Source organism: Harpia harpyja, chromosome 11, assembly GCF_026419915.1.
Source record: "Harpia harpyja isolate bHarHar1 chromosome 11, bHarHar1 primary haplotype, whole genome shotgun sequence".
Classification (NCBI taxonomy): domain Eukaryota; kingdom Metazoa; phylum Chordata; class Aves; order Accipitriformes; family Accipitridae; genus Harpia; species Harpia harpyja.
This window is the reverse complement of record NC_068950.1, coordinates 1,245,357-1,264,249: the sequence shown is the minus strand read 5'-3', so window position 1 is coordinate 1,264,249 and position 18,893 is coordinate 1,245,357. Positions and strand designations below refer to the sequence as shown.

The 18,893-nt window shown below is 62.8% G+C and overlaps 3 protein-coding genes across 6 annotated transcripts in view; all 3 read right to left on the bottom strand.

Moving 5' to 3' along the window:
• GNG7 (G protein subunit gamma 7) overlaps window positions 1–3,864 on the bottom strand; it is a 79,697-nt gene extending 75,833 nt beyond the window's left edge. For 2 of the 4 annotated variants that reach the window (XM_052800554.1, XM_052800559.1), the window contains exon 1: window positions 3,752–3,864. The gene's annotated coding sequence lies outside the window, so the exon portion shown is untranslated. Of the gene's footprint in view, window positions 1–3,726 lie in introns of all 4 variants that reach the window. The other 2 variants (XM_052800555.1, XM_052800560.1) reach the window with 2 other exon arrangements.
• Window positions 3,865–7,571: 3,707 nt separating this feature from the next.
• DIRAS1 (DIRAS family GTPase 1) lies at window positions 7,572–12,259 on the bottom strand. Its single transcript, XM_052802398.1, has 2 exons — window positions 12,045–12,259; window positions 7,572–9,429 (listed from the first exon to the last, which is right to left on the bottom strand). The coding sequence occupies exon 2, from the start codon at window positions 9,403–9,405 to the stop codon at window positions 8,809–8,811; it is 597 nt and encodes a 198-aa protein (XP_052658358.1). The 5' UTR covers window positions 9,406–9,429; window positions 12,045–12,259; the 3' UTR covers window positions 7,572–8,808.
• A 2,384-nt stretch (window positions 12,260–14,643) lies between these two features.
• SLC39A3 (solute carrier family 39 member 3) lies at window positions 14,644–18,878 on the bottom strand. The gene is made up of 2 exons (XM_052801144.1): window positions 18,510–18,878; window positions 14,644–17,925 (listed from the first exon to the last, which is right to left on the bottom strand). The coding sequence occupies exons 1-2, from the start codon at window positions 18,714–18,716 to the stop codon at window positions 17,185–17,187; spliced, it is 948 nt and encodes a 315-aa protein (XP_052657104.1). The 5' UTR covers window positions 18,717–18,878; the 3' UTR covers window positions 14,644–17,184.
• Window positions 18,879–18,893: the final 15 nt, after the last annotated feature.

The window sequence follows — 18,893 nt, the reverse complement described above, 5'->3', positions numbered from 1 at the left end:
GTGAGAAGAACTAACCAACACATACTGTCCAAAAAAGTCAGAGATGCTACAACTGGGAAACTCTGAAACTCACTATATGCACAGGATCCCACTGAAAGATTTCTGGTCTGTGGCTAAACCGATTAAATAATTTGAGTGATATTTGAGCAATTATAGAGAGCCTTCTACCTCAAAGTTCAACTATTAGACCTTTGCAACTCAATTCCTTGGACTTCTTGTACACCCAAGCAAGCCGGCACCATAGCCACAGCAGGTACTTACTTCAAACCATATCCACTATAACGTTGGTAGAGATGCAGTACCTTAGAAAACCCTTTTTCCTCTCACTCTACCCTCCCCATGCAAGAATCCCCAAACAATTAAACTTTTACTCTGCTTTTTATGCAGCCATCATTTTTGGGTCATCCACCCACAGCCTTCCTACAGCACAGCAGGATTGCCATCCCTCTCACCAGCTTCGCTGCTACCCACAGCATTCAGAAGAGCAGCTAGCAAACTCTTGCGAGTTCAGAGCTGCATTGGGATCTACAAACCCAAGACGACTAAACTATCCGATCTTTCCAACCCAAGCTAATCTTCACAGCCAAAAGAGCAAGAAGGTGATTTTTTTTTAAGGGACAGCTCAAGTTCTGCTGCTCACCACCTCCTTCCGAAGACGTCAAAGAAAACTTCCCCCAGCCGCTGGCAAGTAGACAAGCGGCTACTTCAAGCCCTACACAAAACAGACCATTCTAAGGGCAGTTAGTTAGGCACTGGCACTCAGCCAGCCCCACGGCTCCACAGACTAACCGCTGCGCTAATGGGACAACTTCTGGCAGGGACAGCCACGATTCCCTGTCACCAACAGTGACAACTTCTACTGCCTTACTGGCACGGGAGGAAGCGGAGAACAGCAGTTACCAGCAATAAAAAAAATCGGTGTTTTCCGAAGGGCAGAGTGTCTAGTTCCTCTAGAGCCAAGTTCAGGGACAAGCAGCAGAGCCACAGGTCCGGGAGCCCGGCACTCGCCTCGTTAACCTAACGAGCTTCAGGGCATGACAACCTCCCAGCGCACGAGGTAGGGCAGAGCAGTTATCTCCATTTCACAGATAAGGAAATAAGGCAGGAAGGCAGAAGTTGGGCCAGCCACAGGGGAAGTGCGATGAGCAGAGGACAAACCTACATCTCCCAAGTCACACGCTCCTCTCCCAGCCACTGAATTATTCTTCTTGCCTGTTTGAACCAAGAGAAGTCAGTCTCCTGGTGTGCTGCCATTCCCCTACCTTCAGAGAGGGATAATGCCTTCCTAGGATAACTCTCAATGTCAAAAAGCATTAATTACCTTAAGTAATACCAGTTAAATACTATATCCAGGGATAAGATGGATACAGAAGAAAAACTGGTAGGTACATTGAAATGTGCCTCCTGTGTAAATCATTAAAATCCACAACAATACTCCAGCCACACAAAAGAGCTATTTCCATTTGTTTCACAGCTACAGATGGCAGAAGAAAACCTCTCAGACAATAAGCTCTATTTAAACATATTGATCCAGCTTTTTTGGTGCTTTTTCCCCCATACTGGCTATAACCAGAATATGATAAATGGTGCTACATAGTCACAGAGCTCCCATGCATTTGCTTTATGATCATGCAGCTGACTTGGAACCCAAACCAGCAGTGATCAGCTCATCTGCCTGCCCACAATGGGATGTCCCACACAGGAGAAAGATGATAAAGGCAAGCAAAACCTCCAAAGGATGAAGGTCTGACTTCAGTACTACGTGCTTGAGAAGCAAGTATGTTAAGAAAACCAAGCAATTACCTAAAAGGCCTCAAGTTTACTTACAGACTCAAGACTAAATATCAAGTGACTGACTTCTGTGGTCTACCACAAGCCAGCTTTTCTCCTGGTAGTGATCACCGCAGTTGTACTTGTCCTGGTCAGTTTTACAAGAAGCCCACAGCTATAAACAAACCTGAAAGTTGTCAGTTTTCCCAAAAAAAAAACCCCCAAACCCATTAAAGATAATTCAGCACCTTAAAAGCCACAATAACTTATTGCCTCATTTACAAGCAATAACAGAGAACACATCTTGGAGCAGAATGCTGCTCTAGCACAGTCCATATGGCTTTTTTTTTTTTAAGGCCACACCTGATGGTGATGGCCCAGTACAGAGGTAAATCCCATTCACCTGCTCCAGCACTGCAGAAGAAAATGAGCTGCAGAGGGGATCAGGTACCAAACTCCAGCTCCCAAACCAGGCACCGTGACACCTTCCAGTCCCGGCTTATCTACACACACACACTTCCCTTCCTTAACCTCCTAAAGGACACCTGCCAGTATCTGGCTTATCATTCCACACTTCTATTTGGAAATGAGGAGGAGACAGATTTCTCTCTTTGTCTGCGGCACCCACTTACCTCCTCTACTCCGCTCTACCGCAATAATACAGAAAATCCAGATACTGCAGTTACCCCTCCTTTATACAACCTGTGCGCTACCATTCACTAATGCCTCCAAAATACTGCCCAGAACAGACAGGCTACCATTACTATCCTTCACCAGCCATCAACTCCTCCAGCTCCCTTCTCTCTGCAACCTCTCTATACCAACCCACCGTTAACTCACGCACAGAAAAAAACCAAGTAGATTATACGATATTGGACCTTCTGACAAGCTCTCCAGCCTCCTTTTACACCCCAAAAGAGGGTCTAGACCCGTTCCCCATTAAGTCATCCAACTTCCAAAGCAAGCTGGTGCTGAGCTGTGTTTCTCATCGATTACAATTGCCCCCTCTCGCCTCATCCACCCCAAAGCCCCAGACACCCCTCGCCATCCCAGCTGCAGCCCCACACCCCGCTGCCCCCCACCTCCATCACAACAGCCCCTTCCACCCAACACCCCCCCGCTGCAGCTCACCCAAAGACCTTGGGGCCCCCCACCACAATCCAGCGCAGCCCTTCTCTGCGTCCACCCCCAAACACACCCCCAGATCGCCTCCTCGCGCTGATCCTCATGTGGAAATTATAGCCCCCGGACCCACCAGCGCCCTGTGATCCCTGTCAGATACCCTCTCAGCTGCTCATCCCTGTCCTTTACCCCTCTACCGCAAGCTCCAGCACCCTCAGCACCCTCCTTGCCCCCCGGGGCCTCTTAACCCCCACCCCAGCCCCCTCCCCGACCTGCCCAGGGGTTCCCCTTCTCCCAGCCCCGTACCCCAGGACCCCAGCCCCCTCCAAACCTCCTCACTCCAGCCCAACTCACCCCTCGCACCCCACGGGATTCCCAGCACCCCCAGAACCTCAGGACCCCTCCACCTCCGGGCCCAGCACCCTTCCCGGCCCCCAGCACCCCCCCCTCCTCCACCAGACCCAAACCCTCAGGGCCCCAGCACCCCCACAGCCCCCTCACCCTACCCCCTCCGACCCCAGGCCCCCCTTTGGCCCCCTCACCCCCAAGTCCTTCACCTCCAGCCCCAGGACACCCCCCTCCCGGCCCCTCACAGCCCTCACCCCGACCGCCCCGCTCGGCCCCACCGCCCCTCTCGCCCTCCCCAGGTCCCCCTCACGACCCCCTCACCCCCCCAAGCGCCCCTCTCCCGCCCCCCCCCCCCCCCCTTTCCCGGGCCCCGCCGCCCGGGCCGCAGCGGGCCGTGAGGGGCCCCGGGCAGGGCCGGGGGCTCCGCCAAGGCCACGGCCTAGCTCTAGCCGTACCGGCCCCCTCGCTCCCCCCCCCCCCCCCCACCGCTCCAGTCCCCGCGGCTCCTCACCGGTCTCGGCGGGGCCGGGGCACCGAGGGGCGGAGGAGCGGAGCCGCCGCCTCAGACACCAGCGCCGCCGCGCAACGCACCCTGCTGCCCAGCCCCGGCCGGGCGCGGGTAGGGCTGGCCCCGCCCCGTCACCCATGATTGGCAGGGCTCCCCGCCAATGAGCGCTGTGCGCCGTGGGGCGCGCGGGGAGGAGGGGAGGGGGTGAGGGTGGGCGGCCCGGCGGGGGAGGCGGGTCTGGGTCCAGCCGCCAGGTTCGGTTGCGACGGCGGCGGGGAGGGGAGGGCGGTGAAGGGGCGGGGCCGGTTGCGGAGCGGCGGGGGTAACAGCCAGTCAGTGAGCGGGGCGGGGGAGGGGGGGGAATGGGGCGGCCGCATGTAAATAAAACGTTAATATTAATGAGCGCGCCGCCGCCGAGGGGAAGGGGCGCGCTGCAGCGGCACGTGGCGCCCGGGGCGCGACGCACCGGGACCCACCGCAGCCCCGGGGGCAGCGGGACGGGACACCCCCCCGGATCCCCTCGGGATCCCTCGGTCTCCTGCCCCCCCCTTTTCCTTCCTTCCCCCCCCCCGGGCCCCTCGGTGCAGCCTGGCCACGCCCCCGCGAGACCCCGGGGCACCCCTGAAAAACGGGGGTGCTGTGCTGCCCGCTGTCCCCGCGGCCCTGCCCAGCCCCGGGGGGGGCGAAACAAGACGACACGCAGCGGGAGCGATGCTCCACGGGCACCCCCCGGACATGGCGTTATCCCCCACCACGCAGCGCGGCCAGCCAGGTGGGCTGCAACGGGCCCGTGGTGGGGGGCACGGCACACAGAGCATCCCGGTGCTGCCGGGGCAGAGCCCGGCGCGGGGTCTCGTCCCCTGGACGCAGCTCAGGGAACCCACGGGTGGTGTCACCCCCGGCTCCACTCCTGCCACTGCCTCCCGCACCCACCCAGGACCCCCGACGGCTGGGTGGCCGCTGGTCCCCGGCCAGCCGGGGAGAGAAGTGGTGGCAGGACACGGCTGCCGGGTCCCTCCCGATGAATCTTGCTCTGAGTCACCCATCGCTTTAAACATCCCCTTTCCTTTCCAGCATTGGGGGGGGCGGGGGACAGAGCCTCCAGCCGGCCTGGAAACCCCCTCCATGACCCTGCTGTGGGACTTGGGGCACCCCAAACCCCCCGAGCCCCCCCAGGCACAGCCTTTCCAGCCCAGGGCTGCAGTGCCCAGCAGCTGTGGGATGGGGGTGAGACGGTGGCCCCGTGCCCCTGGTCAGAGCCCCCCACCCCGCTGCCCCCCCCCCCCAGCTCCCCCCAATGCTCCAGCCCCAGGTGCAGCAGTCCTGGGGCTGCTCTAACTTACGCCTGAACAGGACGGGCTCTGCCCAGCCCTGCGTGCTGGGGGGCTGCGGCCTCGGTTTCCCCCCGCCCCGGGGCCCTGGCCGAGCCGCTCTCCCTCTGCAGAGAGGGGAAAATCCAGGGGGATGAATCAGCAGCGGGCAGGAGTCACGCTGGCAGCGCCGGGGGAGCAGGAAATCATGCTCGCCGGCCCGGCACGGCTGTGAATTGAGGCTTTGATTCCCCCAGCTGCTGCCAGCACCGGGTGAGCGTGGCCGGCCGGGTCCCGGTGGTGCCTGGCTCCCGACTGCAGCGCCGGTGGGGTAAGAGGGGCCCGGTGTCCCCCACGGGAGTCACCATGAGGGGACAGAGCCACCTCCCTGGGGCAGGAGGGGCTGCAGCCATCGCTCCCCACCAGTGCTTCCCAGCACGTCCCAGTGCTGTGCCGGTCTGAGGCAGGGCCACACCAGTATGCACCAGTTGCAGCTCCAATCCCAGCATGAACTGAGATGGAGAAACGCCGGGTCCGGGCTGTCCCCGCCGGCTCCCCCTGCCCGGGGGGGGGCGAGGCCCCGCTGCCGGGCACACACCAGCCCTCGCCGGCAGCTGTGCCGAGGTTGGGCTGAAAACCCAATAATCCTGTTAGTGGGAAGAAGGCTGCTTTTTCCCCTAATCCAGTTTGCTCCCATATGCCCTCGCCTGCGGTGTTATAAGCTGCTTTAGCCGCAGATGGGGCTGCACGCAGCACACGCCGGGGCGCGGGAGGAACCCCCCGGCTTTGGGACGGCGCCTCGAGGGGTGCAAGGGCCACGAGTGCTGTTGGGAGCCTCCCCCCGCCGCCCTCCCTCAGGGGGGACACGAGGGATGATGTCCCACACAGCCACCAGCTCCCAACGTGACGCACGGTGCCAGGAGCTGGTTTGGGTCCCAAATGCTGGATTTGTAGTTTTGAGTATTTTTACAGCCACGGGCTGCAGCAATGGCTTATCATCGGCTGGGGGAGCGACGGGAAAGGGCTGCGCCGTGGCTCATCCTGCCACTCGCTAATTAACACTCAGGAACGGCTTATTTAAAACCCCGGGCCCGGGGGAAGCGCCAGGCACCCTGTGAGGATCGTCCGTCTCCATCCTGCGCCACTGCCTGGCCGGGGTCCCAGCTGCAGGTTTCGGGGGGCTCGGGGTGCCCCCAGCCCGGGTGGTCTGACAGCTGCTGGGTGCCAGGCTTGGGCACGGGGGGCTGCAGTGGCCAGAGCCATCCAGACCCTCCTGGGAGCAAATGGTCTCCTCTGAGGGCAAAAGCATCCCTAGGAACATCCCAAGGGACATCCTGATGGACATCCCAAGGACCACTGTGAAGGACATCCCTCGGCTGCAGCAGGACCGTGGTACCCCCGAAGAGCCTCTCCGTGGTGACTCGATGGGCACGGGTCCCCATCCGCACCAGCCAGGGTGGGGGGACAGTGGAGGGACAGAAGGGGGGGACAGAGAGGGGGGACAGGAGACCCGGGAATGGGGGGACAGAGATTTTCTGTCCCCAAGCTGAAGGCGTTGCAGAGCCGCTGTAAACACTGGGGGTGTCTTGGTGCAGGAGACCTGAGTTTTGGTGTGACAGTGCCCAGGGGGGCCACCCCCCCCCAAATACCTGTGAGTCCCCCCACCTTGCCTGGGCCTCCACAGCCCCGCGGGTCCTGGGGGGGGTCCCAGCCGGGGGGACTGGCACCAAGCGCCCCTGTCCCACCTTCCTGCCCCGGTGCCCACTGAAGGTCCCGGCTGCCCCCAGCCCACGGGAGGGTCGTGGGGACAGAGGCGGTTCCCGTGGCCGGTGCCAGGGAGCCGTGACATCCCCGCGGAGCTGTGACTGTCCCCATGGAGCTTCGAGCATCCCCATGGACCTGCGACTATCCCGGCAGAGCCGTGGCCATCCCACGGAGCCGTGACTGTCCCCAGGGACCTGTGGCCGTCCCCACGGAGCCGTGACGTCCCCACGGAGCCGTGCCCTTGCCAAGGCCCGCCGCAGGCAAGGCATCGTCCCCCCCCGCCTGCGCCTGTGTGCCCACGCGGCTCCCGCGCCCGGGGAGCAGATGGTTTCCGTGGCAACAGGCGTGATGACGCACGCACCACGCTCCCACCCCCTCCCCACGGGAGCGAGGGGCGGGGGGCACCCACCGGCGGTGGGGGGCCGCCGGGGCGCGCAGGCGTGCCGGCACACGCGGGTGCCCACGGTACGGCACGTGCGTTAGGCGCAGACGCTCATACAGGCGTGCGCGGGCTTGCACGCGCATCGCGTCCACGCACCTGTGCCCGCGGGGTCACGCGTGCATCGACACGCGCGCGCATGCACGCACCTGCACGCGCATGCACGCACCTGCACGCGCCCGCCCGCGCCCGCGCATGCACGCGCACGCACGTGCCCCCATCCCTCCTTTTTGGCCCCTTTGGGTCGAGCCGTGGCCCCCCCGGCGTGGTCCCGAGCCCCTGGCCGGGTGCTGCTCCGCGGGGACGCAGGAGCATTTCTCATCTCTTTATTGAAGGAAGACTATTTCTAGAATAAAGGCTACATCGTAATGTCACCTTGTCCCCTGGGCGCTCGGGTCATGTTGTAAAAAGCCGGGGGGGTGCGGGGAGCTGGGTGCAGCGCGGGGGCCCAGCCTGCCCGGGGACACCCCCTCGGGGACACCCCCTCGGGGACCCCGACGGAGGGTGAGCAGGGCCGGAGCGAGGGGACAAACCCCGCTGGGACGAGGGGCTGGTGACAGCGCGGGGGCCCCGCTCCGGCCACAGGGGAACAAGCAGGGCTGCACCAGAGCTGGGGGGGGGGGTATCGGGGGTCCCAGGGGTGTGGGGCCAGGCCACCCCGCAGCAGGGATTCTGCGGGAGGGGGGGGGGGGGGGGGATGCTGACCGCTGGCAGGGCACTGCGGCAGGGAGCGGCAGCGCCCATCACCGTGGCATCGGGGCCCAGTCGGGCTGTGGGGCTCATCCTGCGTGGGAAGCGGGCAGTGGGGGCTGGGGGCGGGGGGCCCGGCTGGCTGCGGGGCCGGGGGTCTCCCACCGGAGCTCACCAGGATTGTGCTGGGTCAGGACCTCCCTCGGACCCGATGCTTTGTGCTTGGGCTGGCGGCTCCGGGCTGCGGCACCGGGACGGGGCTGGGGGCTCGGGGCTGCGGGGGCAGGAGGGGCCGCGGTGCCAGGACGGGGCTGGGGGCTCGGGGGGCAGCGGGCACCGTGCGGGGGCTGCTCCCGTCCCAGGTCTCTGCCTGCAGGAGCAGAGCGCTATGGCGTGGGGACAGGGGCGCGGGGAGGGCTTGGGACGCGTGTGACTGTCCCCAGGGGTGACGCCGACACCCCCACGTTGCACCGTCCTTCCCACCCACGAGGACCGACGTGGGTTCCCCCACCGGGGAGGGGACGGGGACGGGGACCGGCCGGTGCCACCGGTTGTGCTGCAGAGTGTGCGTGGGGGGGGTGCGCGTCCGTGTGCTCCCCGGCGGTGCCCGGCCGCGTGTCCCCGGTCCCGTTGAGCCGGGTGCGGGGCGGTTGAACATCCCTCAGCTCGACGGGACGCCCCGTCTTCGTCCCCAGACCTGGGGCGAGCGCAGCCCACGCCGCCGGAGCGCCGCGGCGTCCCCGCACAGTCACAGTGATGGCACGGAGGACGAGGAGACGGTCCCGCTGCGATGCCACGTCCAGCCGTGGGGGAGGAGGGGGGGGGACCGGAGGGGGGGTGCGGGCCAGTCCGGGGCTCTACATGATGCTGCACTTCCCCTTGATTTTGTCTGTCCTCTTCTGCTTGCTGGAGCGCTTCCCGTCGATGGTGAGGCTCACGTTCCTCCTCTTCTCCAGGTTCAGCAGCTCCTGGAAGAGCTCCTTGACGTTGTAGTTCATCTTGGCCGAGGTCTCCATGAAGGCGCATTTCCACTCCTTGGCCATGGCCTCCCCCTCCCTGCTCTCCACCTCCCGCTGGGTCTCGTCGCACTTGTTGCCCACCAGCATGATGGGGATGCTCTCCACGCTGCCCTTGATCTGCACGATCTGCTGGTAGATGGGCTTCAGCTCCTCCAGGGACTGCTTGCTGGTGACGGAGAAGACCAGGATGAAGGCATGGCCCTTGGAGATGGAGAGACGCTGCATGGCCGGGAACTGGTGGCTGCCCGTGGTGTCGGTGATCTGCAGGGTGCAGACACTCTTGTCGCAGCTGATGACCTGGCGGTAGGTGTCCTCGATGGTGGGGATGTAGGTGTCCCGGAAGGTCCCCTTCACGAAGCGCAGCACCAGCGAGCTCTTGCCCACACCGCCGGCGCCGAACACCACCACCCGGTAGTCGTTGCTCTGCTCCGGCATTTTGCCCCGGAGATGCTGCTGCCGCTGCAAGGGAGAGGGCAGAGGGAGGCGTCACACTGAGAGTGGGCGGCTTTGGGATGGACCCCCCCAGGCACAGGGCTGGGGGGGAGAATGGGGCAGCCCCCCCCCAGACCCTAGCTCACAGCCCCTTTTAAGATGCAGCCCCCCATGCTCCAACCAGGCCAACGCAACTGGGGGGTCCCGGCACCCCCCCCCATGCCCTTGAGATGCCCTTGCCGGCGGCCGGGGCAGGACGACACTCGCCGCCCGCCTGGGGTGCAGCAGCATTTGCTATTTTTACCAGCCGCCCGCTGCGGCCATATGGCCGAGCCGCGGCCACCGGCACACCAGCTGCAGCCGAGGCTGCCGGGCAGCGTGCTGGGAAGGGGGGGGGGGGGCACGCTGGGTGCCAGTGGGACCCCCAGAGCCCCCGAACAGCAGGAGCAGCCCTGCGGGGCAGCTGCCAGCCCAGCAAGGAGCCGGTGGCGCCCGGAGCCACCGACCGGGCTCTCCCATGCGCGGCTGCTGCGGCTGCTGAGTACGGAGGTGCCATTTCACACACACAGACCTCGGCGCCTGCCACGCTGCCCGGTGCCCTGCCACCCCGTGCCACCCTGCGCTGTGCCTTGCCACCCCGTGCCACCCCCTGTCACCCCGCACTGTGCCCTGCCACCTCGTGCCACCCTGCCCTACCCCGTGTTGTGCCGCCCCGTGCCGTGCCGCTCCGTGCCATCCCTCTGCTCCGCTCCCACCCTGGGCGATGCAGCGGGGAGCGGAGAGATGTGGGCACCGGGGGAGAGCGCGGCATGGCTGTGGGCTCATGGCCTGCGGGCTCGGAGACCCCCATGGCTGCCCTCACGCTGCCAAACCTCGGTGCCCGCTCACGGGGGATGCACGAGCCCGGGTAGGGTCCCCGCTTGTGCCCCCCCCCCCCGAGCAATGCAGCCCCAGGGTGTGAAACGAGGGGGCGCAAGGAGCCGCTGACGCTGAGCCCCAGGCTGAGCATCGCCTCGGCCAGACCCTGCCTCAGTTTCCCTACTGCAGCACAGGAATGGCAGCATCAGCTCTGCCCCATGAGGTGTCCCCGGTGCATGCAGGAGCATCTCGGAGCCTCGTGGCCATTAAACCTGCGGTGGGACGGGGTTTCCGAAGGTGCCCTGCCAACGACGATGAGCGGGGTGGGAGGGGAGGGAAGGGGGCTGCTTCGGGCAGATACTGGAGGGGGTCAGGTCTGTCCCCGGCCGGCTCTGCTCCCGCCACCCTCCACCTCAATTCAGGGACCCACAGGCCTGGAAGTGGGGGGACAGCAAAGCGCCTCGGGCAGCCCCACGCTGGTGGCCGCCCCGGGCACCTCCGGGGGAACCAGCCCTTTCCCATGGCTGCTGCATCTCCACCCCACAGCACCAGTGGGTCCGGATCCAGCAAGCAGCCCCAATACCCCGGAACGTCCCCAAACACCCAGGCAGGGGCTGGTGCCTGGAGAGCCAGGCAAGCAAGCAGCTGGGAGCTGGGGAAGGAGCCCATCACCCTGGCCTCGGACACCCAGGGAGCTTGTCCCATGGGGGGGTTCCCTGGGGAACAGGGCAGAAAAACACCCCTTGGATCCCACCGTGTCGGAAGCATCACCGGCACACCGGGGCCAAGGATGGAGCAGGGGCCGTGGCTGAGCCGGTGCGTGGGAACGTCAAATCTCGACCGGGGCTGGCAACGGTCCTGCCCGTCCCACCTGCCCACGGTGCAGCCAAAAGCGCCTCCGGCCTCGTGGCCACGGCGTGGGGCACTGGGGCCGAGGGGCTGGGCTGGATGGGCCTTCACGGCGCCCGGGGGATGCTCAAAGGCCCCATGGCCTGTGCCCAGCAGCACCCCAACCCCAAAGAGCCCTCTGTGCCTGTGGGTCCGGACCACGGCCTCCCCTCGGCTCCTGGGGATGGGGCCACCGGCCGGCCAGGGACACAGCTCGGGCCTGATCCTGTTGGGGGCTCTGCACCGTCCCCCCCAGCATCCTCCCACTCGGACCCCCAGTGCCCTGGGAGACAAACAGGCGGTGGGGAGTGTGGGGGTCGGGATGGAGGGCAGGGCAGGGGCAGGGTGGAGATGCAGGATGGAGATGGAGGGGCAGGAGAAGGGGCAGGAAAGGGGCTGCACGGAGGGGCAGGGGCAGGATGGAGATGGAGGGGCAGGGTGGAGATGGAGGGGCAGGAGAAGGGGCAGGATGGAGATGGAGAGGCAGGGGCAGGATGGAGATGGAGGGGCAGGATGGAGATGAAGGCAGGAGAAGGGGCAGGATGGAGATGGAGAGGCAGGGGCAGGATGGAGATGGAGGGGCAGGATGGAGATGAAGGCAGGAGAAGGGGCAGGATGGCGATGGAGGACGGGAGAAGGGGCAGGGAAGGGGCCGGAGGGAGGGGCAGGGGCAGGACGGCGGGCAGAAGGGGGAGGACGGCGGGCAGGGGCAGGGACCGGGGTCCCACCGCCCCGGTCCGGGGTCCCGGCCCCGCTCCCCGGCCCCGTGCCCTGCCCTTGCCGGGGGCACCCCCCCCCCCGGTTCCCCCGGTCCCCCCCGCCGGTGGCGGCTGCCCCGTCCCCGCTTCCCCCGGCTCCCCGCCGCGCCGGTCGCATTGCGGTGCCCGCCGCCTCACCGTGTCCTGCCCGGGATCCGCCCTTGGCTGCGGGCTGCGCGGCGGCCTCAGCGCATGGCCCGGCCCGGGGCGGTCCCGGCGCGGCGGCTCCGGTCCGCCCGGCGCGGCGGGGCTCGGCTCGGCTCGGTGCGGCGGAGCTCGGGCCCGGCCCGGCGCGGCGGGGCTCGGTGCGGCGCGGCGGGGCTGGGCTCGGCACGGCTCGGCTCGGTGCGGTGCGGTGCGGCCGCCGCAGAGCCGATCCCGCCCCGCCGCCGGCCCCGCCCGCCGCGCCCGCCCCGCCCGGGGCCGCCGGACCCCCGGGCCCAGCCCCGAGCGGCTCCGGGACGGGGCGGCGGCGGCGGAGGGGACGGGCGGGATGGGGATGCACGGAGAGGGACAGGCGGAGAGGGATGGGGACGGGGACAGACGGACAGGGACAGACGGACAGGGACACGTGGACGGGGATGGGGACAGGGACATGCAGACAGACAGGGATGGGGACAGACGGACGGGGACACACAGAGAGGTATGGGGACAGGGACAGACAGGGATGGGGACAGACGGACGGGGATGGGGACGGGGACAGACGGGTGGGGATGGGGACACACGGATGGGGATACATGGACAGGGATGAGGACAGGGACATGCAGACAGACAGGGATGGGGACACACGGACAGGGACACACAGAGAGGTATGGGGACAGGGACACGCAGACAGGGATGGGGACAGACGGACGGGGATGGGGACACACGGATGGGGATACATGGACAGGGATGAGGACAGGGACATGCAGACAGACAGGGATGGGGACACACGGACAGGGACACACAGAGAGGTATGGGGACAGGGACACGCAGACAGGGATGGGGACAGACGGACGGGGATGGGGACACACGGATGGGGATACATGGACAGGGATGAGGACAGGGACATGCAGACAGACAGGGATGGGGACAGGGACACACGGACAGGGATGGGGACACACGGATGGGGATGGGGACAGGAACACACAGGGACAGATGGACAGGGATACAGGGGGATGAAGACACCCAGACAGGCGTATGGACATGTGGACATGGACCACACGGGCACAGGTGGGGACACGGACACACATGAAGAAGAACACGGATGCACAGACAGGGATGCACAGCCCAGGGACACATGGACAGGGACAAAGACCCACAGATGGTGACAGGGGGACTGAGGGACACACAGACAGGCCAGATGGACACCGACACCCCAAGCTGGCAGGGTGCAGGCAGCGGCGGGGTGTTGTAAGCCCCCGCGGCAGTTGGGGGTGGCCTGGGTGGCAGGGTCCAGTTTTGGGGACAGAGCTGCCCGTGCTGCCACCGTGCCATGCCAGCACAGGGCCAGGAAGCCGTGCACGGTGGCACCGCGGGGCCTGTGTCACCAACTGCAGTGTCCCCTCCCTGGGCACCATGGCAGAGGGGAATCAGGAGCCCCAACCCCCCCCCCCCGGCCAGGGGCAGAGCTGCTCCTCACAGCAGCACCTGGGCCACAACCCCCCTCGGATGGCACTCGGGGAAGAGGGGGGCCATGGGACCCTCAGCCCACTTCCCCAGTGCCAGCTGAGCAGGATTGCGGTCTGAGCAGCTTAGGGGTACGGGCTCAAGGGCTGACCGTCCCCAGCGAGGCCTCACCACAGAGGGGCCGGCTCCTGCTCCAAGGGTCCTGCAGCCCAGGCGCAGCCCCCCCAAGAGCCGTGGGGCTCTGCTGCAGGGGAAAATCCAGCTCCCTGCCCCGCTGCCGGCACGGGGTACAGGGTGGCTGGAGCTTGAGGTGACCACAGGCCCTGGGAGTCGAAGGTCCCTGCCAAGGTCAGGGTCTGCCGGCACTGGGGACCGTGGCCGGCGGCTGCCAGTCCAGCGGAGGGGCTGCCAGGCCGGGCTGCGTGACTCACGCTCACTCCTGAGCAGCAGCAATTAAAATCCGCAGCTTCTATTAATAGCTGCCGGCGGAGGAGCGGGGCCATGGCGGCACCCACGCGGCTGTCAACACGCATCCCATTGAGAAGCGCTGCCGGGCCCAGCGGGAGCAGAGGCGGGGGGGACTACGGCCACCTCTCCCCCAGCCCCCGTGGGGGACAGCAGCCTTCCCCCTTGGGGACAGGGCCCAGTCCGGCAGCCACAGGGACGGGGTGGTGGGTAGCCACAGCCCCTTCCCGATGAAAAGCCACTGTGCCAGGCAGCCCCCCATCCATCCCTGCAGTCCCCCGCAGCGTTATTAGCTGGACCGATACTACTCGTTAGAGGAAATGAATGAGTTTCCTTGATCATTTTAGCTGCGGCTCCTCCTCCGTTTCATTCAGTCCCCAGCTCCCCGCCAAGCCTTACGCAACGGGGAGGCTGCCGGCTGCACACGCAAGGCTGAATCACACCGATGGCGAGCGGGCTGTGGGGTGGGAGAAGGGGGGGACTGGATGATCCTGCCCCCAGCTGCCTCGTGCTGCCACCCACCCGGTCCCCTTGGTGGGGTTTGCCACCCCGAGGAGGGGCTCAGCCCACCTCAGGGATGTGCACGTGCACCCGCCGCGTGATCTGGGCACCGAGCAGCCAGCAGAGCGACAGGGGACTTCAAATAAACAAGTGACACAAAGGGGAGAAGGCCAGAGCCTTTATTGGGAGCAGCAGATGGGACTTGTCCTTCTCCACTCCTACACCAACCCAGGAGCACTGGGCTTTGCCACTCACAGGTGAATAACCCCCCCCCAGGCATGGGGGAGCACCCCCAGGGTGGCAGGAAGAGGGGTGACAGCTCAGCAGCTCACAACACTTCACAGCCCCCCATCCCTGCTCCCCCGGCCAGCCCTGAGCCCAAATTCCACCAGAAAAAAGGGTGTAAGATGGAGGCTCCAGCCCCTTCCCCCTGCTGTCACACTGCCCCCACACCCAAGGACCTCAGGGGGGGGTCACCCATCCCTGCTTGCGTTAGGGGATCCCTGCTCATCTCTTGGGCACTGGTTAAGAAATCTCCTCCCATGAACAGCTTGTCTTGGCTTTAGTACATCAGCCCCTGGAGTGCAGATGGGGCCAGGTGGGAGGAAGGATGAGGAAGATGAGATGCAGGAGCAGGGCACTAGGATACACCATGACCTCAGGGCCCTGCCTTCACCAAAACCACGCTCACATTTGCTTAGATACAGGGGGGAGGAACAAACAAACAAACAAACCAACCCATAAGAAAAGCATTAGCTGCAGAAATTCAGAGGCAGAAGCAGGAACGCCATGGTTGTGCCTGAGAAGGGACACTCGGCATTATGCCCCCCAACCCAGCATCACACCTCACATCTCCCCCCCCCTTGGCTCACTGGCCCGGGACAACCACCAGCACAGAGAAACACCCGATGGGAGTGATGCTGCCCTGCATGAGTTGCCTGCAAGAAGTGAAATAACACACAGAGGTTTACCACGTCGAGGCAAATTACATTCTCATCAGGCCCTGCTAATTTGTGTCATCTGAGGCCTAAAATAACCCTCCCTCCCCCCTTCCACTCCAGGTTTTTCAAAGCAAGATTAATTGACTTTGGTATGTTGCAGCAATTAAAAGAGCAAGCACCAGGAACTGTCAGATGATCCTCATCAGCCTCCATATGCTGCAGCTGTGCCAACCACTGGCTCCAAGATGCTGCTTCACAGTCTCACCCATCCTTCTTCCCACTTGGATCATGATAACAGGGACTGCGCCACAGCTAAGCCCGCTCTACATCGTTATAATTCCATCAGCACTTCTAAAAGCTTTGCTCTGCCTGCAGAAGCCGCTGCAGAAGCGAAGGCTACATCTAATTAAAATGCATCCCCCGCGAGAGGCCAGAGCAAGGAGCCCAGCTGCATTACCCTGCCAGGCTGCAGAGCGGGAGCCGCTCTCTTGTGTTACAGCCACAGGAGGTTCCTGGCTCCAGCCTCTGATCCGAGCTCCTCGCCTAGGAGGGCAAATCCAAAGGATCACGACAGGATCCACAGCAGGCTGAGCTTCCCCAGGGGCTGCGCTCTGGAGAGACAGAAAGACCTGCTCATGAGCAGTCAGATTGCAAGCGCCTCTAATCAGCCCTTCCACCACCTCACAAACCCCCAGGGAAGAGATTTCTCTCCTTTGAAAACACCAACAAAACGCCCTGCAAAGCCTCTGTAGCACAGTACAGCCACGTGAGCCTGCTGACAGGGAGAGCGGAGGCTCTGGGAGCAGCCCCAAAGACGTGTTTGATGGTGACTGCTAAACCCATTTCACTGCAGACCATTTAAACACAAGCACTTGCCCTAAAATATTAATGCTGAAAACTGCTGCTGCCCATTTCTTAAACTAATGGATCCCGGGCTCCGCGAGTGCTGTGAGAGGGCCTGCAGACAGGGCCACGAGGATTTTCAAACAATACTTTAACACACTGCTGGAGGTTTTCTTTAGGGAATGCTCAACATATGGATGAGATGCAGAGAACGAAGCATGGGACAGGGGCATGGCCCAGCCTCATTTCTTCCATTAATCACTCTGAGAAACAAAAGCTCCCAGAGCCACTCGTGGGTTAAAATGGAAGCTCTGCTCAGAGGGAGCAGTGGCACCAGGCACACCCAGCAGCCCCAGAAGGGATGTTATTTTTGGCAGCTATTACAACCAGGTTTTGCTCGAAACTAAGCTAGCAAAAGCAGCTTAGTGCAGCTGTGCAATCCGTGATCCCACCTGCTTTTGACTTTATTTCTGTTATTGTTTCTCACCTTCTCAGAGCCTGAGAGCCAAGGAAGCAGGCTCTCAGCCATAGCTTCTGCAATGAGTGTGAGGGGAAGGAGGGAGGGGGCTGGCTGTGCAGATTAACAGAAAGCCACATGCTTGATGAGCTCTTTGAAGGCATCCTTAGAACCAGATTCTTAATGTTTTGTGTTGACTAATCTCCGCACAAGCTGCTGCACCCGCAGATCCAACGGGCAGGGACAATACCTTGTGACACCTACACTGGGACACTCCTCATTTTTATCTCCCTCTGAGCACAAAGGAAGAAGTTCTCCTTCAGGTCAATATGGAAATAGCGCTGGACTGTGATGTTTCACTTGGCTGTTGAGCTTCAGTGTCACGCTTGGCTGAAGAGGAGGCTCATCTCTGGTGCCGTTTGCAAGGGAAGGAGGTGAGGTTTGCTTTCCATTGCTCCCGTGCTCACCACTTGAAGAAGACCAGCCCAGCCAGAGCTGCGTAGCCCAGCACCAGAAAGAGAACCTTCAAGAGACGGTCATTCTTGTCTTCCAACTCCTTCGCAAGGATCTCAAAGAAGGTGATGAACAGGAAAGTGCCCCCTGCAATGCCTTGCAGGAGCAGGGAAGTAATGTTGCTGGCTGCATTTTGGGTGCTTTCAATCCCCATCCCAATGCTAATGCCCAGAGGAATCATCAGGCTCACCGTCACAGCCATCTTCACAGCATCCTTCAGTGGCAACGAGGTCTTGGCCATGCTGATGCCCAATGCCACCGCTACCAGCGTCTCGTGAATTGCAACTCCGAGGAACAAGCTCATGACTTTGCCACCCTCCTCCTGCAAGCCCAGGGCCAGTCCCTCAAAGATGGAATGCGTACACAAAGCAAACATCAGCCCGATGAGCCGCAAGGGGCTGGAGCGGGAGAGCTCCTGGATATTCAGGCTGTGGCTGTGGGAGTGGTGACCATGTTCACTGTACAATGTGCGCCCTCGGGAAGATGCAATGAAGGGACTCTCGTATTCAGAGTCACTCCCGACATCTGAACCGGCATTGAAGGTCTCTAAGTCAATGAAGGAGGGCTTTTCCTTCTGGAAGGTCAACATGAGCTGCTCCACAAAGACCGTCACAAAGAAGCCAACCATCATGATGGTCTCAGCCACCGGGTAGTCCGTGGTCACATTCCCCTGCCTGAGAACTTCATCAAGCTGGAACGAAGCAAACAATCCACAGTGAATCAGTCACCTTTGTCCCTCTAAAGGGAAATATTCCTATTGTGCTCACACACAACTCTAAATGGACACTAAAAATTGATCCATGATGCTCTAATACCCTTGTATACAGGCCTCAGCATAAGAGACAGGGAACCTATTTCCCTTCCAGTGGAAGGTTCGTGGCTGTCTGCAAGTGTTTGGATCACAGGCTCCATGGCAGGAGTTTAAGCCTTGCACCACAGGCAATGCTCAGCCTCCTTCTGCACCAAAAAAAGTCTCCAGTGACTCCACCCGGACAGTCAGCAGTAGCCGAATGGGAGGCAGGCACAGCTCACCCTCCTGATCTGAAACACCAGGCACAGCACAACTGTTTCTGAGGAGGCTTTGTAGGCCACTCTGGCAAGGAGTGCACCTCTAACCCTCCACTTCCATTTTCCACAGGGGCAGAGGTCTGGTGGCCTGGGCTCCTGCAGGGCAGGAGAAGGGAGGGTGGTACCCCCCGTATAGGGGTCCCTAACATACTCAGTGGCACAGGTTCATTAAAATTGCTGATAAGCAAGAGTCTTATAAGCAGTTACCTTTCCTCTGACAGCAGGCAGCAAGGCATTGAAGCAGGTGGCCAGGAAGACCCCTCCTCCAAAAGAATTGCAGAGGGCAAGGACCTTCTTGGAGCGATGAGCTTTCTCATAATCGGCCTCAATTATCTTGACGGGGAGGAGGGACCCAGCCAGCATGAGGACACAGATGCCCAGCAGACACAGCACTTTGGCAACCATGATCTTCATCGTGCTTCCTGGTGAACGCTCGCTGCCAAGGGCCCTGTGGACGGCAGCTGGTGGGGGTCCCTCTGGCCGCTGTTAGAGCAGGCACATCAGCAGGCGACGGCACAGACAGACCTCAAGGGAAAGGTACTCCTGGGCTCAGTACCTGCGGACAGGAGTAAAAAAAGAGACGTTTTCCTA

Excerpts from the sequence above, each read along its gene's own strand:
- DIRAS1 (XM_052802398.1), bottom strand. The coding sequence starts at position 9,405 with ATGCCGGAGCAGAGCAACGACTACCGGGTGGTGGTGTTCGGCGCCGGC.
- SLC39A3 (XM_052801144.1), bottom strand. The coding sequence starts at position 18,716 with ATGAAGATCATGGTTGCCAAAGTGCTGTGTCTGCTGGGCATCTGTGTC. Across the intron at positions 17,926-18,509 it reads TGCCTGCTGTCAGAGGAAAG|CTTGATGAAGTTCTCAGGCA; the intron begins GTAACTGCTTAT and ends GCTTCGTTCCAG.